At 40.7% G+C, this 12500-nt stretch overlaps 1 protein-coding gene across 1 annotated transcript in view; it reads right to left on the bottom strand.

Annotated features, from left to right (window-relative positions):
* Positions 1 to 12500, bottom strand: part of myo15ab (myosin XVAb) — a 143526-nt gene that overhangs the window by 88736 nt on the left and 42290 nt on the right. The window contains exons 17-19 of the mRNA XM_042103536.1: positions 10685 to 10780; positions 9329 to 9460; positions 8449 to 8574 (exon numbers count right to left, since the gene is read on the bottom strand). Coding sequence (XP_041959470.1) covers positions 8449 to 8574; positions 9329 to 9460; positions 10685 to 10780 — 354 coding nt within the window. The remainder of the gene's footprint in view (positions 1 to 8448; positions 8575 to 9328; positions 9461 to 10684; positions 10781 to 12500) is intronic.

Raw genomic sequence — 12500 nt, 5'->3', positions numbered from 1 at the left:
ATAATCTGAAAAAGTAGTCTACAGGATAAGATGAGTTAACTAAAAGCTTTCCTGTACAGGTATGTTTTCAGATCTTTTTTAAAAATATTTACTGAACTCGCCTGCTTGATGTACAGAGGCAGGGTGTTCCATAGTTTGGGGGCATAATGGATAAAAGCAGCTTCTCCACTTTGTTTTATTAAGATATTAAAAGCTCAGAGATATATGAAGGTGCTATGCCATTCAGAGCTTTGTAAGTAATTAACATAACCTTAAAATCAATTCAATAGGAAATAGGGAGCCAGTGCAGTTCAGCCAACACAGGGGTGATGTGTTCTCTCTTCTTAGTCTTAGTTAAAAGTCTAGACGCAGAGTTTTGTATGAGTGCCAATTTCTTTAGATGTTTTTTTGGGAAGACCAGTGAAGCACACTTATTGTTCTTCTTAAGTTTTATTATTATTTTTCCCGTCTCCCTAATTTTTTGTCAGCCCTAGCGCCTAGGCCCTTTGAGACAGAGACACCGTTCCAACTTTAAAACGTCCGGTCAGTACCGGTGTAAGTTGGTCGCGAAGATAACGTCAGGTGGGCGTGTCGTTCTTCCGCCATATTGGATTGAACAGAAAGCGAAACTAAATTTTCACAGGTCACAAATTTGGTCCGAACGCCACGAAACTTGACGTACATTATCCTTGGACCAAGCCTCACAAAAGTTACCAGAAGGATTTTTGATTTTCGAAAGCGTTTGCCCGTCACAGCCAAACGAAATCGGCGGCGAAGCTCCGAAACAGGAAGTCGTCCATATCTCAGGAACACTGTCACATATCGTTACCAAATTTTGTGTTTGAACTCAGGACTCCAATGTGAGGGTGCATAAGCTAAAAAAAAAAAAAAAACATTCCAAAATTTTCCAGCATTTGGCAAACCACCCACACGTATTTGGTAACTATCACCTTCCACATTTGCAGTTGTTCTGGTACATCTATCACAATGCCTTCCAAGTATGCACAATCTCTCCAGGCAACCTTGCCCAATCATGAAATCCTTGCTCTGCCATGGGATAGTATGGACTTACGAATTGAAATGGTAAGGAGAACATTAGCTATTTATTGCTGACGTAGTACAGTTATTTTCACATTGACGGTATTCAAATAAAATTTTTCATTATTGTTAAATATCATGATGGGAGAGTATTATTAAAAATGTTACAAGTATGCAAATGCATATGTTTACGGGCATTTAGGTTTTACTGTGTTGTTTTGTTGTAAAGACATGCAAGGCATTCTGGGCCATAATGAACAGTGGTCGGCAGCACTGCATAGGCTATACGTATTAATATGAATAGGTGTTTCTGTAAACCTAGGGACAATAAACAGCTATCTCTGTTACAAAAACGAGCTGGTAATCGCTCATTGAAGAGGGAACTATGATAAAAAGATTGTTTTCCTAAAAGCATGGAGTTGACGAAAGAATAAGCAAGCAATGTCACGTTAATGTTAAATAGCCTACATCTGAACGCTAGGTGGCAACGTTGTATTACATTTCACTAGTGTACTTGAAATATGGTGTGAGCTTCACAAGTAAGGAAGGTGCAAATATTGTGTAATTTATCATGGGAAATTATTGGAAATGTTATTTCTTGTCTATTCTAATTGCAAACCACACACATCCATTCGTACTCACACGTACACTTTAATACCTTGAAAAGACCCTCATTTCGTTTATTTGATGTTGCCTAGCAACGCAGTGTTCAGAGCAAAGATTCTAGAACAGAGCTTCAGAGAGACACGTTTTGAGTTTGTGGCCAAGTACCTAAAATATCGGTTTCCATGTGTATGTGCTGGATGGTGTGCTTCCTTTATGAAAGTAAGTGTTTTATAGAGTTACAGACATAATGAGTCATGTTGTAGTGGTCCACATAAATGTGCCCCTTCTGTTATTAGAATGCTAAGCGGAGATTTAACATCATTCATTTCTTGTGTGGCTAGAAGCTAGCTAGCTAGGTCATAGGGAGGAGATGTTGCTGTAACGTTATGGGATTTATGTTGCTTAGCGTAATGCCATGGTCATTTGATATGAGATGCTTGTACTCGTAACTTCGTCACTCGTAACTTTAGGACTCCTATTTTTTTTTACGAAGAGTAATTCAGGAAGCATTTTAGCCCTAAAAGTAGCGCCTGAGTCCGTGACAGCTTAAGCGAGGACTCCTAATAAGACCGATTCACAAACAATGTTTTGTGGTGGCATTTCACGTCGCGATGTTTTGAAATGCGTCTAACAATCACGAGGGAACAATTTTGCATTGTAGGCATAACTAAGGGAATGCAGTAACACCATCTACAACAACAAAAACTAGCCTACTCATTGTTTACATGTACATTAAATGTAACGTTTCATTGTGAATCAAATTAAAAGATTCTCCTCTTTGCAAACGTTGGCATAGGCATATGGTGACAGATTAATTTAATAATGTTGCTGCGTGAATCACGGTAAGCGCGAATGAAGTGGCCACTTCTTAATGGGAGTCACTGTATGGAAGTAGGCTAAGTAAAATAGAGATGTTTAAAATAGGATAAAGTTAGGATATGCCCGCTTGACAACGGCAGAGATAACTGGCCTTTGGCCATAGCAACCATCCATTTAGAACGACTGGCCTTCATAGCAACCAAGGATCTTAGCTGTGATTCATGTAGCTACAGTATGCATGCAATGTGATGCAAAGTATAGAAAGGTGATGAAATATACAGAGACAGGTCAAGAAATATAGTGCAATGTAGACAGTAGTATACAGTTGATTTACAGAAGGTGGTTTAGAGTAATATGAATTAAATATAAATATGTGCAGTGTATTAGCAGTTATCGCATACAATAAGTAGAATAATGTATGTAGATGTAGCAGTAACATTATAATAGTAGAAATAATAATATAGATATATGCAGTGTATTAACAGAATATAATAAAACAGAATAAATATGGATATTCAATATGACAAATATATAACAGATATGTACATAATATACAGCTATGTGCAGTGTGGAAACAGTGTCATTGTAGTACAGAAACAACATTATAAGAGTAGTAAGAATAAGTCTATGTGCAGGATGAATAGTATAAATCAGACATGTGGACTCGAGTCACATGACTTGGACTCGAGTCAGACTCGAGTCATGATTTTAATGACTTCAGACTTGACTTGATAAAATTCGGCATGACTTGCGACTCGACTTGGACTTGAATACTATTCACTCGAGACTTGACTCGGACTTTGCCTCTTTGACTTGTGATGACTTGACATGTCTCGAATCAAAAACTAAATTTCCTGATCGTGGACCAGTCACCCCAGAGACGCTTTCCCACAGCGACTAAAAAAAAAAGAAAAATAGCGGAGACAAGCGGCCAGAGCACAGTACAGTACTGCCGCTACCCCCACACGCGTTACGCACTGTGTGTAGGGCACCAAGAGACAGAGGAAGGACCAACATTTAGCCAATCACTAGTAGCTTTAATGCAAACTGATTTGCACTTTTGTTAGAGAACGTTTCATGTCAAAATGCACCAACAGTATGTTACATAAAGATGATACTTTTCGAGTCCTCTCCATTAAGATCCAACTTGAACTTATGCTAGCCTACTGCATTTATTTGAGAACGCACGCACGAGAGGGAGAGAAAGCACGCACGAGAGGGAGAGAAAACTAGTAGGTTCCAGCTGGCTTGTCATTGTTAATGATGATTGATTTCTTGTTTTAAATAGACACGTATAAAAGGAAATCGTGAAGTCAACAAATATGAGATTAGAGGAGATTGCGAATTTATCCGGTTCTCACTATAGCCTACTGTTATAAACTATGAGATCCAGGTCACTATGACATACTAGCTGCACTCACTGTGATTTGGAAAGTGGACAAGAATATGAAGAGTTGTCTTTGCCTTTGTGTAATGGAACTGGTGAGTCTTGAAGTATTCTATAATTTATTTACATGAAGCACATGATATGCCGATTGAAACGCATTCCACTCAGCTACTGTAGCTAGGTGGCTACTGGCTACCAGGCTCATAATTCACTTTTAATTGCAAATAGGAATGAACGCTATTTGTGCCAACTTATCATTGTTAATATTGTGCTATACATGTGGCACAAATGTTTGAGTTTGAGGACTAGCCATAGGCTATAATTGAATGGAGCTGGTAAAATAAGATCATTATGAGAACGTGTGGACAGTGACACACAATGGGCTTAAAGTGACAGTGCACAATTTACAAATGAGATAAATAGCATCAAATGTGTAGTATTTCTTAAGAAATGAATACTTTAAAAACAAAATTACTGTCATTATTATCTTTTAAATAATATAAAAGTGTTGACCTTGGCTTCCCTTATGAGTCGCCACTGGCAGACAGCCTAATAAATAGTTTGCAGGCAAATCCTAGCGCAGTGAACTGCTATCAGTCAAATTATTACTCATCCTTACAGTGGGCTCCGCAATTTTGAAAAACAATATATATATATATATATATATATATATATATATATATATATATATATATATATATATTTGCAGCTGTGCTGAGTGTCATGTAGCTATCCGTTTTGTACAGATTACTCAGATATGCACATGTGTATATTACACAGGTATGTCGTATGTCATATGTCGTAAAAGATTACAAGACAGAAACATTGAACATATTTTAATCTGTATTTATAAAAACAATACTGTGGATTAGATGGAAGTGCTAAAATTATGATCGATAGTCTAATAATGGCATTATTAAGTGAAGAGTACCTGATGACTTGTTCAGGACTTGAAAGAGATTGGGACTTGGACTTGGACTCGACTTGGCTTTGATGAGACTTGCTGGACTTGGACTCGACTTGCCCTTCTCTGTATTTACTTGGGACTTGACTTGGACTTCACTGCTAAGACTTGGGACTTACTTGTGACTTGCCAAACAGTAACTTGGTCCCACCTCTGGTATAAATGTAAGCACCTGTAAAAGCTGACAATTTAATAACCTGTACTGTATTTACTCCATGTACCAGAATGCTTTGTAACTTACTTACTACTGTGATTTACTACATTCTGTGTGTGAACCAATCAAATGTCTTTGTCTGTTTTGCTTTTATTTGAAATGTATACTCCGCCAATGATTATTTGTTATTTGTTTATACCCGCGAAATCGCGGGTAATGTGAAGGTTCCATCTCGTCAGAGAGGAGAAGGCTCAGGAGTTCCAGTCTGCCCTGAGTAAAGAGAGGTCACTGTTTCTCCTGCTCCGCCTGTCAGTGCTGTTCGGTGGCGACTTAGCGGTGCTTTTATGTACCCCGGCCCACGAACGGTGAAATGTGCGAGTGGGTCACGTTCATTGTGATCGGTATGGAGTGGACTGACTTCGTGTCTCTCATCGGGTTGTTGTTCAACTTGAGCTTACTGTTTTGCTAGTGCTACAGGTCGTTAGCTACTAGCTACTCTAGCTCTTGTTGCAGTTTTCCTTCAGAGACGAACTCGTTTATACCTCCGGTGCTGGACCCACCGGAGCTACCCGACCCTCTGAAGGACGACTGTTACCTCCGGTGCTGGGCCCACCGGAGCTACACCTCCCCGAGGACGACTGCTTCTCCGCCGGTGCTGAAACCACCGGAGGACCAACCGCCCTGCTACTGCTGGTGTCGCTGCTACGTTGGCTAGCTCAAGGCCTGGACAACGGTCGTCGGTTTGGCTTAGTGGAGTGAAACTGTTCGTTCGTGAGTACACTTACACTGACACACACACACACTCGGTCTTCGCCACGAGCGACCGGCGAGTCGGATGAGCATTGTAGCGGTCGCTACCCTGCCTTCAGCTCATAGAGCTGACTTTGCTTCAGTGCACCAACGAGCTCCAACGGCCAGCGCTTGGGTTGGGTTATTGCATCATATGATATATGATACTATTTTGTGATTTGTATATTGTTGTGATTGAATGATATGTATATTGTATTGTTGTCTGTCTTTCACACTGGGAACTGTTTAGCTTAAGCTAACAGTGCATTTAGCCTTACTGTCTGAACGTTAACGTTCGGTTCCCCTTGAGTGAATTGTTCGCTCGCTGACATTTCTCAGCTATTGGGTTGTCACTTTTATTACGTGGCTAATTATTATTAAATAAATATTTGATTATTATATTTCATTATACTTTGGGTGTATTGGCAATTCATTTAACTACCTTCACCACTAGTCTTATTATTTTCACATTGATTATTTAAATTCTGTAGCAATACACTATACACGAGCTATAAGGTAAGTGTAGTATTTTTACAGTTTGAGAGGCGCAAGACGCGTGACATTATTTATTTTTGCAGCCAATCACTGCTGTCATTTTATTTTATTGATTTGATCTCAGTCATAGAAGCTAAATTCGAAGGCAGGCCCAAAGGTAAAATTCAACTAACCGCATTCACCCCGCAAGCCAATAGTTGAATAGCCCTCTCCTAGAGCTTTTGAGGTATTGCCACTGCTCCAACACTGAAAGGCACTGTTAGAATGCTTGGATCAAGCCAGGTTCAGCATAGCGTATGTCACTGTCTGCTCACGTTGGTGACCGGACCAGGGCAAGCCCACTTTCGCAGTTCCCGCGGGAAATGCAGTCTAGTTATTATTTTTATACTATATTGCTATATATGCACTTCAAAACAGTCAATGTTTAAAGTGCTAAGATTGTTCACAAAAGTTTGTGAAAACATGCACATCTTTCTCACATCTCTCACATGACTTTGATACTTAATGCCAAACAGTGTTTTATATAGTCTGTGCTCTGTTTTTTAATGGAAGTTGCATAAATCCACGTTGTTCTATTAAATGTTGTTAATTAAATAGTCTTCCAATAGGTTGAAGCTTAGCTTTGCTACCAAAGTGCACACGCATGCATTAAATAAACGCTCATACCACGTCTTAATTCTATGCCTCTATGTTTGATGATACCAAATTAACAAGTATTTCCTACTAATTGCACAAATGTTTGTTTTCTTTTTCTGTCCGCGGCTCCTTGATCAATTGCGCAGCAAATTATCTGAGGATGGCCCGGGAATAATTTCACTCTGCAGACCATTGTCCACATTGCGGACTGCGGCCCATAGTTTGACAAATGGTGACCTGCATGCTGCCATTGTAAGGCCTTTTTACGGTGTGTTTTAGCCGGGTTTTCGCGTGGAAGGCTCTGTAGAAATCTAGCACCCTATTCAACGAAGTTAAACTGAAAGAGCGTGCCGTTCACAGACACCAGAATGAACGAGTTCACAGTAACGTTCATCAGGCAGTAGTAATACAGTGCGTTCAGTTCACGTTCGCTCAAAATATGAACGAGTTCATGAACTTTCGTTCAATGAACGCGCTCAGGCACAACACTGGGGAGTGGGGTAGCTGAAAGTTGACATTTGCCCTGACTGAATACTGATGAATAATGATGAAGTCGAGGCCCACTTGCGGCGCTGCAGTGAGTTCGTGGGCTACCGTTGCATTGTGGGAAATGGAGTATTGGTGCGTGCAAAACAGCAGCCGGCGGCTGTGGCCTGCGGGCCGCTTCTAATACTAATCAAATATCATCCCGGGGGACGTAGATAATTCATTCGCGGGCCGGATCCGGCATGTCTGGTCTAGCCCTTTCCCTGTGTGCATGGGGTCAACAGTCTAGCCCAGGGGTGGGAAAACTGGATCCGGATCCGGCCCGCCAAGCACTTTCATCCGGCCCGCCGAGCATTTCATTTGGTTATCAGGCTGCTCGCTATTTTTTTTCCTGCGATAGTTGGTTAGCTTTACTGCAAACTGTTTTTCACTCTCCTTAGAGAACGTTTACAATGTCAATGTCAAAACATCATGTTAAACTAAGTTAACTCTTAGTTATCTCCTTTGCAGCAGATCTAACGTGAACATTATGCAATCCATTTAATTGGGAACGCGTCTGCACTCACAAGAGGGAGAGAGAGCCGCAGTTTCTGGCTTGTCATTGTTGATAAGTGATATGTCCTTCTTATAAGAAACTTTTAAAAGGAAATCATGAAGGCAACAGTATTTCCCACTACTGACCATTTAAAAACTGTGAGAGGGCCCAGCCGTAGGTACAGCACTAGCCATAGCGGAGCAGGCAGAAGATCATTGAGAAATAAACGTGAATTAAAGCGACTGCCTTAAAACGACAGTGCACAATTTATACATCATATCAGCATAAAATTAGAATTATTTTTAAGCAATTCACATTTTAAAACAAATACTTTTCATACTAAATTATAGGCTATAAAAAATGTATTTTATTTTGTGTGTCGTGGGGGGGGGGGGGGGGGGGGGGGTTGTTGTGCGGCCCGCCGGGCAATTTTCAAAACCCAATGTGGCCCTTGAGCCAAAAAGTTTGCCCACCCCTGGTCTAGCCCTTTCCCTGTGGGGTCAACAGTCTAGAAATGTGTGTGTGTGTGTGTGTGTGTGTGTGTGTGTGTGTGTACACACCTGATAAGTGACCCGTCCTGCGTAGTGTTTGATGGTGAACTCTGGTTGGGGCATTTTTGGCCTTGAATACAGAGGGTTGTTTCCATGGTGATAGTGGCACTTCTGAAGGAAGGTGTGGTCAGTTGCCTTGGAAACAACACACAAATAATTATCAACACGAAAAAGCTTATAGTATAGTTTAGAGTCTTTATTATCCTATAAGGATATTCTTTTTCACACACATAATTGCATTCCATGCAGGATATACACAGCCTCACACATAACATAATACACACCATACCACACACCATAACTCCCCCCCCCAGTTCCCTCCCTCCTCAACACCATACAAGCAAGAAGGTGGACAGTGCAGACACATAAAGCACAAAAGAATAGGGGGGGATGGATGATGGTCACAGGAGTTTGTTTAGTGCAGTGATTGCTGAGGGTATACAACTTTTCTTATAGTGCGCTTTTTTCCAGTCCAGGGCTCTGTATCTGATCCAGATGGGAGTAGGGTGAAGAACCGGTTCAGGGGATGGTCAGGGCTGCTTACTATGGTGCGTGCAAGGCGTGTGGTGGCTGTGTCATTTGCATCAGTGAGGCAGGGGGTGGGAAGCTGTATTATCTTGGATGCTAAGTGTGAGATTTTAATGAGTTTGTTCTTGCTGGTGACATTTAGTATGGTGAAGAAACAGTGGGAGCAGTAGAGTAGAAGGGGTTGGATGATGCTTTTGTAGAGTAGCAGAAGGAGATGGGGGGCAACATACAGTGATCTTAGTTTGCGTATTGCATAATGTCTCTGTTGTGCACGTTTCTGTGTGTTATGTGAGTTCAAATGTTTGTGTGTAAATGTATTGGGTGTGTTTGTGTGTGTGTGTGTGTGTGTGTGTGTGTGTACCTGAGGGAAACCGTTCTGGTCGTCCAGGATGCGTAGTATCCCATGAGGTTTTGCAGTGATTAGGTCGATGCAGTTCTGATTGTCCGTGAAACTTACTTCCTCCCAAATAATCTGCTCCCGAAAATATTCTTCCTGAAAGGGATAGAGGGAAGAGGGATAGAGAGGCAGGAAGGGAGAGAGAGGGAAGAGGGATGGAGGGAGAGAGGGAGGAGGGGATTGACAGAGAAAAATGGAGATTAATTTCCCACCGCTACTGATTAAAGTAGTACAACAACATGTTGTAGCTTCTGAACCTCAAGTTAACATCTGTTATCTTCTACATGGCTACCGCTGCACGGGTAACTGCTACCACTTTACTGATAGCTACATGGGGAGCTGCTACAATTTACTGTTAACTACATGGGGAGCTGCTACAAAACTTTACTGTTAGCTACATGGAGAGCTGCTACAAAACTTTACTGTTAACTACATATGTAACTGCTGCAACTTTACTGTTAGCTACATGTAACTGCTATAACTTTACTGTTGGCTACATGGGTAACTGCTACAACGTTACTGTTAGCTACATGGGGAGCTGCTACAACTGTACTGTTAGCTACATGGATAACTGCTACAACGTTACTGTTAGCTACATGCTACAATGTTGCTGTTAGCTACATGAGTAACTGCTACAACTGTACTGTTAGCTACATGGGTAGCTGCTACAACGTTACTGTTAGCTACATGGGTAACGGCTACAACGTTACTGTTAGCTACATGGGTAACTGCTACAACTGTACTGTTAGCTACATGGATAACTGCTACAACGTTACTGTTAGCTACATGCTACAATGTTGCTGTTAGCTACATGAGTAACTGCTACAACTGTTCTGTTAGCTACATGGGTAGCTGCTACAACGTTACTGTTAGCTACATGGGTAACGGCTACAACTGTACTGTTAGCTACATGCTACAACTGTACTGTTAGTTACATGGGTAACTGCTACAACGTTACTGTAAGCTACATGGGTAACTGCTACAACTTTATTGTTAGCTACATAGGTAACTGCTACAACTGTACTGTTAGCTACATGCTGCAACGTTGCTGTTAGCTACATGGGTAACTGCTGCAACGTTACTGTTAGCTACATGCTACAACTGTACTGTTAGCTACATGCTGCAACGTTACTGTTAGCTACATGGGTAACTGCTACAACGTTACTGTTAGCTACATGCTACAATGTTGCGGTTAGCTACATGGGTAACTACTACAAGCTACATGTTACAACGTTGCGGTTAGCTACATGGGTAATGCTGGTGTGACTGTACTGTTAGCTGCGTGGGTAATGTTGGTGGGTGTGCGCGTGTGTGTATTACCTGCTCCTGCTTGAAAATTATGCGTGTGAAGTACGATTGAAGAGTCTCATTGGCATAATTAATACAGAGCTGCTCAAAGCTGTTGAAGAACAAGTCCTGTGAAACACACACACAGACACACACAAACACATAGATGATGATGATGAATGCATACAAATCCAATTGAGACTGAGACTAAGATGACTAAGAGTGAGATTTTGAGTGTATGTGTGTGCTTGCGGGTGTGTGGTACTTCTCGTCTAACTCAAATATATCCAGTACGGCTATAGGAAGTATGCGTGTGTGTGTGTGTTGTGTGTATGTCTGTGAATAGTATGAGTGTGTGTGTTACCTCAAACCCATATACAGTATCCTATATGGCTATAGACAGTGTGTCTGTGTGTGATTGTGTGTGTGTGTGTTAATTTCGTCAGACGAGACGAGAGGAAATATGTTCGTCAACAACCTTTTTTTTCATGACTAAGACGAGACGATGACGAGACGGCAGTAATGTCCTGAAACACTGACTAAGACTATCTTAAGATGCATTATTGTTGACGAAAAAAGACGAGACTAAAATGTTTTGCATGAAATAAAAACTAAGATAAAATCTCTCTTCATTTTCGTCTACAAAATAAGAAGACAGAATATCTAGCTGTTATGTTTTCAAAATATTCCGAATGAGTTCATACGCAACAGCTTTCCTGTAGGCTAGTCTACGTGCTGTTGCTGCAACCCTGTGGCTGCAACACGAAACTACATGGAACAAGAACACTGGAGATTTCTGCCAGAGTTAGCAAGCTAACTACCTAAGCTTTATGCCACAATGCTACATACCCAGAAGTTGAAGCTTCTCTTATACAAATTAACATCCCCCAGAATGTCCATACGAAAATGTTCATCATGTAATGTCAACTATTTAACTAGTTAGACTGATGATGCAAAGTTTGCTAGCAAGTAAGCTAATATGTAAAGTTCGCTAGCAAGTTAGCTATGGCTAAGATGGAGAGTCTGTTTGGGGAATGTGTTGTGTTTGGGCGCATATCGCCATCTAGCGAGGCGGAGTAAAACATTAATACTTTGGTCTACGACAGTGTTACTCAAACTTTTTCAGTTTCAGGGCCACTTAACTAACCCTAGCTAAAAAAAAAAAAAGATTAGACCTACTTCAACAGTAGCCTATAATTAGTCTACACAATAGGCCTACTCACTGAACCACCTTGCTTATTGTCTTTGCACTTTGCTTATTGTGTGGATTCATACTGTATGATTTAAACTGGCATATCTTACATAGACAGTGTTGCAGAACTGTTTTTACATACAAGTTGGTTCAATATTGCAAACCACTCATCTATATTATATTTTACCACGTCTGCTCGCGGACTACTTGGGATAGCTTGCGGACCACCAGTGATCCCCGGACCACACTTTGAGAAACACTGGTCTACGAATATGACAGTGGTCCAGGCAAATCTTTTACTGTCTATGGTCAAATCCCAGCCGAGCTATAACTGTAGCTCGACTTACCTGTGCATGTAAACATACTGACTGACAAAAAATCAGAATGAGTAATTATAACAGACGAGTAGCCCTGTGGACACACAATATTGTTGGAAAATTGAGATGTGTGAAACACTATTTGACTCAAATGGTAATCAGAAATAATTTGTTATAAAAAAAAGACTAAAATGTGTTGACTAAAACTGACTAAGACTAAGATACTTTTAGTCAACTAAAACTTGACTAACAAAAATGATATTTGAATGACTAAATATGACAAAGACTAAAAAGGACATTTCGTCCTAAGACTAAGACTAAGTTAAAAATATTTGACAAA

This window comes from Alosa sapidissima, chromosome 9 (assembly GCF_018492685.1).
Source record: "Alosa sapidissima isolate fAloSap1 chromosome 9, fAloSap1.pri, whole genome shotgun sequence".
Classification (NCBI taxonomy): domain Eukaryota; kingdom Metazoa; phylum Chordata; class Actinopteri; order Clupeiformes; family Clupeidae; genus Alosa; species Alosa sapidissima.
Note: the sequence above shows the minus strand (reverse complement) of the source record. Positions and strands in the feature narration are given on the sequence as shown.